General features: G+C 41.6%; 2 protein-coding genes and 1 non-coding gene across 4 annotated transcripts in view; 1 reads left to right on the forward strand and 2 right to left on the reverse strand.

Moving 5' to 3' along the window:
* LOC129721456 (muscle M-line assembly protein unc-89) overlaps positions 1 to 13,267 on the forward strand; it is a 29,454-nt gene extending 16,187 nt beyond the window's left edge. The window contains exons 3-4 of one of the 2 annotated variants that reach the window (XM_055674013.1): positions 10,186 to 10,329; positions 10,570 to 13,267. In XM_055674013.1, coding sequence (XP_055529988.1) covers positions 10,186 to 10,329; positions 10,570 to 12,554 — 2,129 coding nt within the window. In that variant the 3' untranslated portion in view covers positions 12,555 to 13,267. The remainder of the gene's footprint in view (positions 1 to 10,185; positions 10,330 to 10,569) is intronic. The other variant, XM_055674014.1, reaches the window with a different exon arrangement.
* LOC129721466 (uncharacterized) lies at positions 1,915 to 3,231 on the reverse strand. Its single transcript, XM_055674040.1, has 2 exons — positions 2,792 to 3,231; positions 1,915 to 2,731 (listed from the first exon to the last, which is right to left on the reverse strand). Exons 1-2 carry the CDS (start codon positions 3,225 to 3,227, stop codon positions 2,712 to 2,714), a joined length of 456 nt encoding a protein of 151 aa, XP_055530015.1. The 5' UTR covers positions 3,228 to 3,231; the 3' UTR covers positions 1,915 to 2,711.
* A 200-nt stretch (positions 13,268 to 13,467) lies between the features above and the next one.
* Positions 13,468 to 13,539, reverse strand: Trnae-uuc (transfer RNA glutamic acid (anticodon UUC)). Its single transcript has one exon. It is a non-coding gene; the product is annotated as a tRNA-Glu (tRNA).
* Positions 13,540 to 14,081: the final 542 nt, after the last annotated feature.

A 14,081-nucleotide genomic window follows, 5' to 3' on the forward strand; every position in this document is an offset into this window, starting at 1 on the left:
CTTTTGGCTCTGAAAATATTTATAATCACAATGACCCTCCCAAAATAGCATTTTAACTAGCTTCTCAGCCTATAGAAACGTTTATGCAAAGTTTAGGCCAAATCTAAAATGACAAAAAATATTGAAACTGAGACATTTTTTGTGGAACTGCTCAGTTAAAAAGTAATTTTAAGTTATATTAAAAAATGTGCAAAAATATTGAAAACTTCAAAGTTTACAGAATAGTTAACTTAAATTTTATTTTCCTCGATTTGATAAAAATGTCACTTAGTCTAGTCTGACTAAACGGTGTTAAAAAAAATTCAATAACACTGGTCGACAAAAGCGAAAAAAAAGTTGCCCTCCAAAGGTTTTACAGCTTTTCAACCATTCCTGTGAATTTTGCTGCTTTTAGAGAATGCAGAAATGCATCAGAAGGCCGCCGAGGAATTGCTTATCGGATTCGTCGCTTTTACGTTTGCATAGGGAACAACTCTTTGGAAAAGTTATCTTTGCTAGGGACACCAAAACTCACAGGAATGGTTGAAAACCTACCTACCATCTCTCATTTTTTCCAGTTCGAGCTCTAGGACAAAACTTGGATTTTGAATGATGAAAGTGCTATGAAAGAAGGATTACTATTTTAAACATAGTTGCATTCAAACCAAAAGAATCAGTTCAGAAGTTCATTAAATTATTATTTACAAAGACATTTCGAGTTTGACCTTTATATCATTTGTATCTATCGCGCTACTATTACCTGCAATATAATCTGTATAAATGAATGCATCAAGATTTTAGTTTTTAACATTTTTGATTTTCTCGTCATTGTCGGTTTATCGATAACTGAATACCTACGTTACTCTTCGTCGACCAGGTAAGCACCTTGCGATCAGCTGTTGAAGGGTACTTCGTTAGCGTACGCTCCAACGTTACAAATCATTGTAATGCTATGTTTCAGAAACATTTATTTTATTTTTCGAAATTTCGCGAAATTTCGCGAAATTTAGAGACCAATTTCGTTTCGTCTCGAGAACTCGAAATCCACCTTGATTTCGTTTCGACTAATTTGGCGAAATCGAAATTAAGGGTTAATTTCGTTTCGTTTCGTTTCGACACCAGAAAAGCCAGTTTCGCACACCCCTAGTGGGCAATAATGCCGCTAGGGTCGCTATAAGCAAGCATGCACATTCATTATCAAAGACAAAAACCGTTTTATTAAACTAAGTTAATAGGCAATAAGCTCACAGGGTAGCGCATGAGGACTGGCAACGCTGTTACAGGATGGTGGTTGATGTGTATGTTCGCTCCGGTGTTTTGTATTAAAAAGTGGTTATTTTACAAAGTAAAGTGAGTTCGAGTGTGGAGCATTAGTGCACAGCGGTCGGTGATGTATGCGAAAGTGGAGCGGAGGCTCCCCGACGGAGTTCTGGACGGTTTCGAGAGTATTTGGATTCCCACTCGTCAAGCTGGAAGCTAAGTATCAGATTTCTTGAGGGGGGCGATCACATATGTTATCTTCTATTTGCGTAATTGTCCATTACGGAATTGCAAGGCACACCTCAATCTTAAGAACGACAATGACTGGAAAAGTCCATCAATTTAAGGCCAATTGAGTCTTGATTTAAACAAACATTAAGCTTTTTACATCATGTAACTATAACTACCAAACGGCTTTCTGGAATTAACATATGTGTTCGCAACCTCTTCGATACTCTTGCGTACAACCCGTAATTACAACAGAAAACACATCATTGAGCCCCTCACAAAAATGACATTTTCATTTACTATTAGGGTTGTGTCCGAGATAGAAATATCGAAATATTTATCGTTTCGATCATCGGTATCGATCGCCACTGTCGGTATCATCGTGACACTCTGATATTTCCATATAATTGTTCTGTTTGTTTTTTTTTAAAGTTTTTCTTTCTCCTTATTGTGGTTGGTTGCAGATTACGTAAATAACGCACGCGGAGCGATAATGGTATTGTGAAGAATTGCTGAAGGGCTTTCGTGAAGCAGCATCGGTATCAGATCGATATATCGTCTCCTTTCGATTAATGGGGCCGATCTATGATATCGATTTATACTTGCTTCCGCATCTAAGTGACGGCTTTTGCTTTATTTACACAGTGTTTCAAATATTTGCAAGTGATATTTTTGTTGATATTCCGATTTTCCAATATCATTCGGAATGGTGTTACCTTTACATGCAAGCAGAAAGTATAGGCGAGCTCGAGGAAGCATTTCAGCCATGCATTCACCCGCTTACCGAACGAGTAAGCCACCGGTGTAGACGGCTCCAAGTTAACTAGTTAGATACAGCAACTGGAAACTTTTTTTTTCCAAGAGCGAACCGTGGATTCTTGATTCGGCTAGTTTCAACGTAGAACCAAATAAAAACAATATTGCAAATAATTTCTTTTACCTGTTGTGTGCCTATATAGGTCATATACAGACCACGGATGGCTTTTATTTGCCGTTTGCGATCCTACCTATTAAGCACGAAGTCCAACTCTACTCTGCTATTACTGGGTCAATATGTGTTTTCACCTGCAGCATAATAGGAGTAGATGAATTTTCGGTTTAAAGATTCGACGCTGTTTCGTGGTGAAATAATATTTATTGTTGGTGAGAGGAACCCTGCGATTAGTGGTCGATGATGTGCTACAGTGACCGATGTTTGTCAACAGTCTGGCCCAACTGTGCAGTGCAGTGATTGGTCTCAAGCATCAGGAGTCTAGGTCAGTCTCTGGAAATGAGATTTGCATTTATGACAGTCAGTTGCTATGATATCAAATATTAGACATACCCCATTCACTATCATCCGATTCTTGTTTTTCATAGAGCTCCTGTAGTTTTAGATGATAAGGTCCTTTTTCCTTAGCCAATTGTAACCAATCCTGGTACGTCATATTCTCGTATAGTCCCATGTTATGTTTGATACTGTCCCACCAAGTGAAGGACGGTCTGCACCGCCGTAAATGTCTAGCTTGTAGACGAGCGGCTACCCTAAGCGGGTGTGATCTCTCTCGTCTTCGCACGTGACCCCACCATCGCATTTGGTAAATCCGTATTTTTTTGGTGATTCGTCTCTTTTGAAGTAGGGTGTTTACAGACTTTGCCGTCTGTCCAGAATCTGAAGCACGGCATAAGCTAGCCATTCCATGGACGATCTGCTTCTCATACTCCCGAATCGAACGACGACTATATTTAGTTAGAACTGCCACTTGAGTCCCGTAAATCATAGCGGGAGCAATAATTGTTTCATAAATAATACGGGCAACTTCCCACGTTGGCTTATACTTTCTCAGAAACTGCATAACCGCTTTGGCAACTCGGACCGAATTTCGGCATCGCGTGCGTACAGTCATTGGTCGATCCAATCTTGGGGTGAGATAGACTCCTAAGTATCGCAGTGGGTCGGTAGTAGCATACTCTTGTCCATTGATGATAATTCTGTCTGGAGCATCGCCTATAGGCTCTCGAACCAGTACTTTACACTTGCTGTTGTTTAAATTTAACCCCACGTAGCCCAAATATTCAGTAAGCTTTGTTAATATTATCTCGAGATCTTCAACGTTTTCTGCAACTATGATCAAATCATCGGCAAAAGCCAAAATCATGGGGAGAGTTATGCGGTCTAGCTGATTTAGGCGCAACGTAGCTACTTCATCTTGTACAGACTCCAGAACCGATTCCATGATAAGATTGAAGATAAATGGTGAAAGCGGACACCCCTGCTTGATCCCGCGAACTCGTTCGAACCGCTCTCCCATTTGACCCTGCCACATGATTTGCTGCTGCTCTCCACGAATACACTCCAGCACGCGATTAATGAAGGAAACCGGCACACCTTTTCCTAAATAGTACCACTAATTAAATCTATGTTATTCAAAATAAATTGTGACTTACTCTTCAAAATAGCAGGCAAAGCAGTGAGAGATACACAATCGAACGCTTTCTCTATGTCTAACGACATAAGAATTAGCGCTTTTCCAGCATTCCAGTATTCTTGTAATACGCGCTGCAGTACATGCAAGTGGTCTATAGTGGACCGACCTGAAAGGAAAGCAGCCTGATGCACTCCTATCGGCCCAACAACTGCACGCAACTTTTCCAATACCCACAGAGCGTATATCTTATACGCGGCACTTGTCAAGGATATTCGACGATAATCATCGATTGTCTGCGGTGACTTAACTTTGGGAATAGGCACGATGATGGAGAGTTTCCATTCTTTTGGTAGTTTGTTTTCAGTCCAAATACTTACGAGAAGTCGATGCAACTCCTCAAGGGTGTTCTCATCGCTATACTTGAAGTACTCAATATATATATGGTCAACACCAGGAGCCTTGTGGTTTTTCATTCGGGTAAGGATACCTCGGATCTCACTCAAGGTGGGAGGTGGAGGGAGAACATCGTCCTCTGTTTCAGTAGGAAACTCAGGCATCATCAAAGGACCGGTACTGTTCATATCTGTCCAATCTGTGAGTCGTATGCGAGGTAGTACACGACGGTTAACTTTACTCTTGAAACGCTTTATATATCGAAAGGTCTGATTAATCCGTTCGCCTATAGGGTACTTTTCCAAGTTTTGGAAGAACAGCATCGTTTCTCTCTCCTCTGACTCTCTCTTCTTCCTTCTGAGGTCGTCCTTGGCATCTGCTAACCTGTGTGCCCATATAGGGTTATCCGATCTATTGAGCCAAAACTGGCAACGCCTTATTTTAGCTACGATAAGCCGACCCTCTCTGTCCTGAAGTATCCGAGGTCGTCTTGACAGAACAGCAGCTGCGGCTCCACTAATCTTTCCGCTCAATTTGCGCCAGTTTTGATCTATGTCAACATCTGTAGCTCTGCTAGCTACACTGTTTGCCAATTGTCTCTGATATCTCTCGCGCACTTCTTCATTCTGCAGCAGATTAGCATCAATATTCATGGTAGCTTGGAAACCTAGCTTCTGCCTTCCTCTAATCGCTTTCGATTTACGGTTTTCGACGATATTACAAAGCAAGACTTTATGGTCAGAAGAGACAGACCCCGGCACGGTGCATTGTAAACGTCGAAGGTACAAACAAGAGCTTAAGTGAGTAAGTAAATGGTCCACCTGGGATGAACTTATTCCATTAGTCCATGTTCGCTTGAAAGACGCATTACATTGGGTACTTCGAACAGCAAAAGAATAAAGATTACAGAATGCCCTCATTTGCTGCCCATTCGCGTTGAAGCTATCATGTCCAGCATATTTACCAAACAAACTAGCCTCATTTTCCGAAAGGTTATTACAACTCAGTTGAGAATTGAAATCTCCAGCAATGATAGTTCGGTGATCTTTTAATGTTTTGTTTAACATCGTCCCAAGCTTAGCAAAAAAGTGACCGTTGTTTTGATTAGGTCCATGTACATTGATAACAACAAGTAACATGGGAGAATCCTCAACCTATAAATAAAATATCGGGGTTTTTTTTTTTTTTTTTTTTTTTTTTTTTTTTTTTAAGAAAAGAATCTAATTTTACCAGGCAGGATAGCTCCATCATCTGAAGATAGGGATCCGTACTAATATGTTTTTTAATTTCAACTGGTAAGCCATTTCGTACAACAATAGCAAGGCCTCGCTTTCTTCTTCGGGTCGCACATCCTATATACCATTTATAATTCGATGTGAGGAGCTCCGAACACTCTAAATTCATTTCTTGTAAGACGGCCAGGTGAACATTTTGAGACATGAGATAACCATCGATTCCCTCTTGCTTACTACGATCCCGACAACCATTTACGTTCAAAGACGCAAAGCGCAATCCCTTTTTTAGCACTTACGGTGACTTTTGGATAGTCCGAACAATTTGGGGATCCCATGACATCTGTTTTCAAAATTTTTCTCGCTACAACAATCGGATCTAAGAGAGTGCGTTTTTTAAGCGGTGACGCAATACAGGAATGAGAATCTGAATGCTCCAGATCAACAACACTGCGATAGACAGAAGGGGTAATCCTGGTATCTTCCAATATATGCAGAATAATGGGCGACCTTTGTCCGATCGGATCGTATCGAAGACTGTCTTGGGCGGTACTGTGCAAAAATATGACAACTCCAAGCTGCGACGAAAGCGCAGCAATGGTGGATCGCCCACCATTATGTTCTCCTGACCTTAGACCAAATGTAAAATTATTTACATCTTCCACGGTAGTACAAAGAATGCCACACAAATTCAAAAATGATACCGATTGCAAATCAATTTCGGCAGCAGCTAAATAACGTAAAATATTTAATCCTTCATCGGTCGGAACACACTTAGTCAGCTGATGGGATATGGACGTCAATAAAGTATTCAAACCCTCACCAAAGGTTAAGGTGGTTACTCTTGTTATACAGTCGCCCAACAATACGATTTGACGGGTGTTATTATCGATACGGCCAGGGTAATTTTGACGACGCATGCAAATAACACTATCATAGTGCGTATTTACTCCTCCCTGACCACGATAAAAAATATTGTAGATAGGTTGGTTGTCGCATTCGGATCGTGCCTTGAACTCGATTTTTCCATTTTCTTCATGAACGATTATGATGATGGAATAATAATACGAAAGCGCCGCAATTGATTCTTCGCCGGCCCAGAATCCCGGATTCTCCAGCTGATCTAAATAAAATCCAAATCTTTCTGCATCAGAAGCACCTTCCATAGCGTCACCATTTAATAGAATGTAGGGGGCGTATAGCTCAGATCGGCTCCTTATCTCCTCCACAGCTGTACGTCGCAAATCCAAGCTATAATTCTTGAATTGCGGATGGCTTGGAGTAACACCATAAATTTGGTGTGCCAACGCGTTAAACAAACAATCACCATCTCCTGGTACATCCTGTAGCCAAAAGTAGTTTCCGGCACGATCCACAATCTGATCCGTGCTAACCTTTATTATACAAATGCGAAATGTTATGGCATTGATGTGTTGCGGTAAAGGGTTTTGTATTACCATTATTATGATTTTTTTGCCTAGTGGTTTCTATAATAAATGTTATTAACTCAACTTCAACGCTCTCTAATCACAAATTGAAATGTTTTTTAATTGAAGAATAGTCAAATAATATTAGAATGTAAAACCGAGTACCAGCAAAGAACTGCACGAATGAAGCTAAAAAAACTCGATTTAAAAAGAAAATTCAGTGGTGTCAGATGTTTTGAAAAATCTCTGCAGCTGCTCGAGAAACGAAAGTTTGCTCGAAATCTAGAAGAAAAAAAAGGTCCGTACATTTTCTGGTAGGAGTTTTTTTCTTATTTTTTTTTTTTTTTTTTTTTTTTTTTTTTTTTTTTTTCATTTCCAGTATTTGAGTTTCCTGGCTGTTGGACAAATTATTGTAATATTTATAAACCTTTAACTATTTACTCTGGAACGTTGAATGCATGACAAATAATCTTATTTCGCGAATTGACTCGGGGCTCTGCATGGTTTTCATGTTTTTTTTTTTTTTTTTTTTTTTTTGTTTTTTGGGTTGGGGTTGAGCTTTAAGTATGTAATCTGCCTGAACTTTTGTACAAATTATAGCGATGTTTGCTTTCAAACATTCACTTGAAACCTGCATCATGCATGACAAATCTATTCCTGTTTCGATCGACTGGTTCGGCATTTTGCGAATAGACTTGTGGGTTCGGTGTATTGTGTATACATAGGCACTCCCCCTTTTTGGGAAAGGAGGGGGGGTGGTTATACTTGGACTGTAGAAACATGGACTGTTTTTTTTTTTTTTTTTTTTTTTTTTTTTTTTTTTTAGAGCGGGAGTCTTTGGACCAGTAGTCGGCACGCTCTTGTTTGCATTCGGAAAGGGCAGTCCATTTTCGCGCGCGGTATGTTGATTGCACTAACTGTGGCTATCTTACCACTACATCGTATAATGCTCGGGTGTGTCTCGTGGTGGCTCTCTGGTCAAAAACTTCGCTCGCGGGTTTTTTTTTTTTTTTTTTTTTTTTTTCTTTAATTTTTTTTTTTTTCTTTTTTTTTTTTTTTTTTTTTTTTTTTTTTTTTTTTTTTCACCATTTCGGTTATTTTAGTGCATTACCCATCAGGGCACAAATTAAACGCGTTATGATATTTTCCACTGGTACCAGTAATTTGCGTAGTTTGCGTTCGGCGTGCGGTTGTTGCGTTCTACGAAATTCAGATTGTTCACGAGATGAAACGTGAAGTTTGGTGTAATACAGACTGTAAACGATTGACAAGTTGCCATAGATAACTCCGATTCTCCTGTATGCCGATACAGCAATCGTGGCGCGGTTCTATTTATATCGTCTCCTGGTGGCCGGTTGCCCAGAGATCGAAAAGTAATCTTATCGTGCGCGAATCTGTGTAGAAAAGATCGCACCATCAACCTCGATGGATCCAGATCAATTCCTTCCCACTAACACTAAATCCTTCCTTTGATACTTGTGGATGATGCAGAGGATTCCTCGGTCTCTAGTAGCAACAAGTATTAAACTAACACTCCCGATATCCCTTCCTCTATTGATCTGCATTGGGCGTGGCCAGCTACGTTATTGACCAGTGAAAAGAAAGATCACCAGGAATTGTACACTGAAAATGGCTTGCTACTCCTAGGCACCATTTTGACGGTTCTTTGTACAATTTCAGCTGATTCTGGTCAATCGCGGGCAACACACGGGCGATCAAATATGCTATGCTATGCTAATAAGCTCACAGGGTAGCGCATGAATGTAACGTTTCGAATAAGGACGAAGATTTTTCAAAGTTTTTGTTCGAAGAGGCACGTCTGTTTGTCTGTGGAGATGCTTTTGAAATGTGTGACTTAGGTGGTGTAACTTAAGTGTTTCAAAAAACTGCCTAAAATTACCAAATAGCCACCCACAATAAGCTTTTTTGTCACAATAAATTCCTTGTTGCATTTAAGAGTGATTGCAAATGGTCGCATGACTTCCAGCCACATACGTCTGCGGTTTTCGTTGCTACAGTTGTTGTCTGACGTTACCAATGATCCGAGGTACACAAATTCATCAACCACCTCGAACTCGTCTCCGGCGATCACTACGCTACTGCCTATACGAGCCCCATCGCGCTTGGTCCCCCTGCTAGCAGATTCTTGGTCTTCGACGTATTCACCGTCAACCCAAACTTTCCTGCTTCACGTTTCAGCTTGATGTACTGTTCAGCAACCGCCTGAAGCTTCCTTCCGACAAGGTCCATTTCGTCAGCAAAGCAGATGAACTGGCTTAATTTATTGAAGATCGTGCCCCGTTTCGTAACACCTTCAAGCGCAATGTTAAACAGGAGGCAGAAAAGACCGTCGCCTCGTCTAAGTCCCTTGCGAGTTTCAAAGGGGCTTGATATCGCACCCAAAATCTTCATACAGCAATGTACACCATCCATCGTGGCCTCAATCAGTCTTGTTAGTTTCGCTGAGAAACCGTTATCATCCATAACTTGCCAATGCTCTACAAGGTCGATAGTGTCGTAGGCGGCCTTAAAAACGATGAATAAGTGGTGCGTGGGGACTTGGGGCGTAAAGATTTGGTCCGTTGTCCACAAAACCGACTTGATAACTTTCCACAAACCTTCGTGCTAGTGATGAGAGACGGAAAAAGATGATCTGGGAGAGCACTTTGCAGGCTGCGTTGAGAATCGTTATCGCTTGAAAGTTCTCTCATTCTAACTTGTCGCCCTTCTGGTATATTTGGCATATTACTCCCTTTTTTCCTGCTCGATAGCATGCTCAACTTCACTCATCGTGGGGGAGTGGTGACAAAAATTTATATACAAAAATTTCAAGTTGAGTCATCTTAATTTAATCGTTTAAGACAAAGCAGCAGGACACCACATCTTTCAAAAAAAATTCTTATTAAGTACATTTCTCAAAACATTTTTATCACGTTAAGATTTCAAACTAATATTGCTTAGACACAATGATAACACTAGTCAACACAGATTTTGCCCTAGAGCTCAAACTGAAAAACAAGAAAGATAATAGCTTTCAAGCAATCCTGAGAATTTTGGTGCCCTTAGCGTGCTTCCCCGTCTTTGCTAGGGGTGCCAAAATTCACAAGAATGGTTAGAAAGCTATAATCTTTCATTTTATTTTTCAAATTCGAAAACTATGGCAATTTTTTTCTCGCTTTGGTAAACCAGTGTAATGTACACATTTCTCTAATAGTTTATTGACTAAACAATTCACTAAGAACTATCCCTCAATTCTAGCCACTAACGAAGTAAAACACAAGCCTTCACTACAGTCATTACTCTACTCTCAACTTTGTCGCGAAAAATACTACACCCGACGGCTGGTTCAGCTGGCCAGTTCCCGACCACCTCGGTTTACACGCTCCATGTCTCTCTGCTCTGGTAAGCAGTGTACATTTTCTCACACGATCTGCCATCCTGAGTCGAAATTCAACACCCACCAGCGTATGCAGTAGGCTAGTGTGTACATCCCAGCAGCCCTTGACCTGTGTAATATCTGTCAAAATATAAAATCACAGCCCTCTAGATGTGTTGTCCACTTGTTCACTAGTAAAAACACTAACGCTTTAACTATGTTTCGACTGATCAATAATATTTCGTTTACTTTCTTCATTCTTGTAGGCAATTCAACCTTCGACTTCGAATTGGACGAAATGGTCCCTCCACCACCGCCCCTCTCGCTATCAGCTCCGGAATTAAATGTGGAACCTCCACCGGCACCGACTATGCGCCCGGCCGTTAGTTCCACTGAGCTGCTGTACGAACGGGCAATGGCCCGCTTTTACCAGGCGGTCGCACTAGAAGAATCCGAAAATCAACGAAAGGCAACCGAACGTAGACGAAGCTATGGTGCTGCGGAACAATTGATTCAACAACAAAACAATCAACAGCAACAGTTGCAACAACAGCAGCAGCAACAACAGCAGCAACAACAACAACAAGAGGCATTAGCAGCAGCAGTCTCGGCACGATTAGCCGACCGCAGAAGCAGTTTGCGGCGTAGACTCTCCGGGGACAAGGAATCGATCGTCAAACAATCCAGTTTCGAGACGGATGTCAGGCAACATTCCAGCACAATTGAGGAGGTTATTCCGGAGGAAAAATCGATACCCGCTGAAGTGGAACCCGCCGCATCGATCATCGAGAAACCAATCGAAGAACTCGACGAGGAAATGTCGATTACCTCGTCCATGGACTCAATGCTCGAAGAGCTGAAACGCAGGGAATCCGATCGATCTAGTCGCTCCAGACTCATGAGCGACGACGAGGAAATGGAAACTTATCACCCGGCTCAACAACGCGTGGTTTCCCCTTACACGAATCCAGACCCAAGTCAGGCTATTGAGGTACTCACGAAGCCTCTCCCGATGCCTGATCCGAACTTCGTGCCAAAGCCAATTTTGAAGAGGCCTTCGACGGAACAGCTGACAAAGGATGATAAGGAAAAGAAACCCGACCGGAAGGGTTTGATGAACATTTTCGAACGGAAGTCACCTACGAAGGAACCTCTGCAAGCTCCTCGTTCTCCTCCAGTAGAGCGCGAGAGAACACCCGAACCGAAAATGCAATTAGAAGCTCCAGTTATCGAGCAAAAATCACCTTCAAGTGAGAAGCATTCTCCAGTAGAGTCTGTTGCACTGAGCGAAAAACAGCCCCCCTCGGAGCTCGAAATTCGAACAGCTCTGGTGTCGGAGGTCGCTCGCCAAAGGCGATTGCAGTCTAGACAGAGCTCTATAGAGGAATCCAGAGCAGTAGCGGATTTCTACACGGAGATCGTTCAGCAGGTGGAAAGTTCGAAGAAACCCAGACAGTTACCGTTCTACGTGAGCCCCGAGGATATCCGTAAGCAAGAACGCACTCGCTCGCGAGATACGTCTCGTGACCGATTCGTGAGATCTAGATCCGGCTCAAGGTCTCCACTGGAGGAACCCTATAGGATTACAAAATCTCGTTCACCTTCCCTAACATCGGAACAAATTATTACTAAAGGCAAACCTGCCCGAGAGAGCAAAATTCTCCGTCAGCGATCGACATCGGTCGATCAAGATCCGAAACGCCCGTCGTCTGCTGCTGGTCAGCCACTAGTATCAAACAAAATCCAACCGGATACTGCATTTATTGCCCGTGAACCTGTGGGTGACTCGATCAGGAAAAGCCGTCCCCTTCGCGAGTCGTCAGCAATCACCAAGAAACGCAACCTGTCCAACACCCGCTCTCGCAGTAATTCCGGTTCACGCGATGCAGAATCAATCTCTGATGGGCTTACGACAAGACGAGCTCCGATCAAAACCCCGCCCGAAATACCAACTCCACCCACACCTGCCACGATCCCAGCAGCTACTCCGTCGACTTCTCAGCCACAACCAGCTCCGACCGAGCGATCTCGTTCACAGTCTCGAACTCGCGAACTAACTCCACAGGAAGCGTCTGTCAAATCCGCACTAGCCTACCTAACCGATGTTGCCCTATTCGCGCTGGCCTGCTGGTTGTACCTTTTCAAGAATCCCAAGTGGGCGATACCGGTCATCATCTTGATCATGTACCGCCACATCAACGATGCCCTTAAAGATCGGATTCCACCCTGGGTGAGACGCCCCATCAGCTAATCCAAGCTCCATTTGTTTTTTTTTTTAATTCGATAAAGACATAATCTCAATGAAACAGAAGGATAGTTTTAGCGAAGCGAAGAGAATGTTATTATTCAGTCTCGTCGAATGCGAGTATGATGACACGAATTGTGCCCCGTAACCGGTTGACAGTTGTACTTTGCATACGTTTGAGGTAATACTCATCAGTGAAAGTGGTTTGCGATCGAGATCGCCGGAAATCAGCTTAAAACAGTTTGTTTATATTCAATATTTCATCAACCTTTACTATTAGTCTCACACAACATCAACCGTTAAACGAACCATGAGCGCAGTTTGATTAGCGCAATTATTGCACAGTGGCGTTCCCAGTGTGACCATTCATAACGATGGTTACCAAGGAAAAAATCATTGGCACTGTACTAGCGAAACTGCACTCGATAGCTAAAACTTGGTGTTCTGCACATGCACACTCTCACCCATTCACGCACGCACTTCAGCCTTATGATGCACCGATTTGTGCTACCATTTATCGTTGTCGTGTTGTTATACTCTGTGGTTTCCTTTCAGGACTGTCGCCACTATTTTAATTATTCTAAATAATATTATTATTACTATTATTATTAATCTTGCATTACCCTTACCGTTGTATGTATATTTCTTCTGCCAACAATGCAAAGAAAGGAAAAGCGAGGCAATAAATTTGTTCTTAAAATATAAAAAGAAAAGCACCGACACCAGTGTTAGAGGGGTTTATTTTGTCTGTTGATAGAAGAGAAAGAATGTCGAGTGAGTGAACAACATCATCGCAGTAGGTGGTGGGGTGGTGTACCATCGTTCGAAGAAGATGATGACAGTTGCAATTGTAGTTATGTTGTTCACTAAGCCACCCGAGTACGGCAAATGATGATTACTACTGAGCAAGTAAAAAATGTTCCCATACCGGGAATCGAACCCGGGCCTTCTGGGTGAAAGCCAGATATCCTAGCCACTAGACCATATGGGATAGATATTAATAGAAGGTGAGAAAATCGAAGGAACGATGGCCACCGAAAATAAATGACAAATAATTGAATGGGAAAATTGGACTGATGGCATTTTTAGATTTAGAGTAGTAATGTTTATATAATTAACTGGTGACTCTTCAGGCTGACAAATAATGTAATGTAACATATTATAGCACGGCATTCGTTAAGCTTTTATAGTGTAGCGAAGCTTTTTTCTTTCGCTTGCTACGTTAAGGCAAAGTGGAGGACCAACAAACAGGCGCTTCTCTTTTGCTATAACTTTTAGGCGCTGTTTTCATCTTTTGCTGTAAGCGTTATATTTTATTACTATGCCCATTACAAACTTGTTAACAGTCTACAGATCTTCGTTTAATAATAGTTTCATTAATATTTTAGTCGCTTTGGTGTTTATTGATTGATGGGAACTTAAGGGGTTATATACTTTTTTGTTTGAAAAAAAAAAGAGCAAAGTTTGGAATTATTTTAAAGCATGTAGTAACTTTTTTATTGCATGAAAGTATTAATTTTCTGAGAGTTCAGT

Source organism: Wyeomyia smithii, chromosome 2 (genome assembly GCF_029784165.1).
Source record: "Wyeomyia smithii strain HCP4-BCI-WySm-NY-G18 chromosome 2, ASM2978416v1, whole genome shotgun sequence".
NCBI lineage: Eukaryota > Metazoa > Arthropoda > Insecta > Diptera > Culicidae > Wyeomyia > Wyeomyia smithii.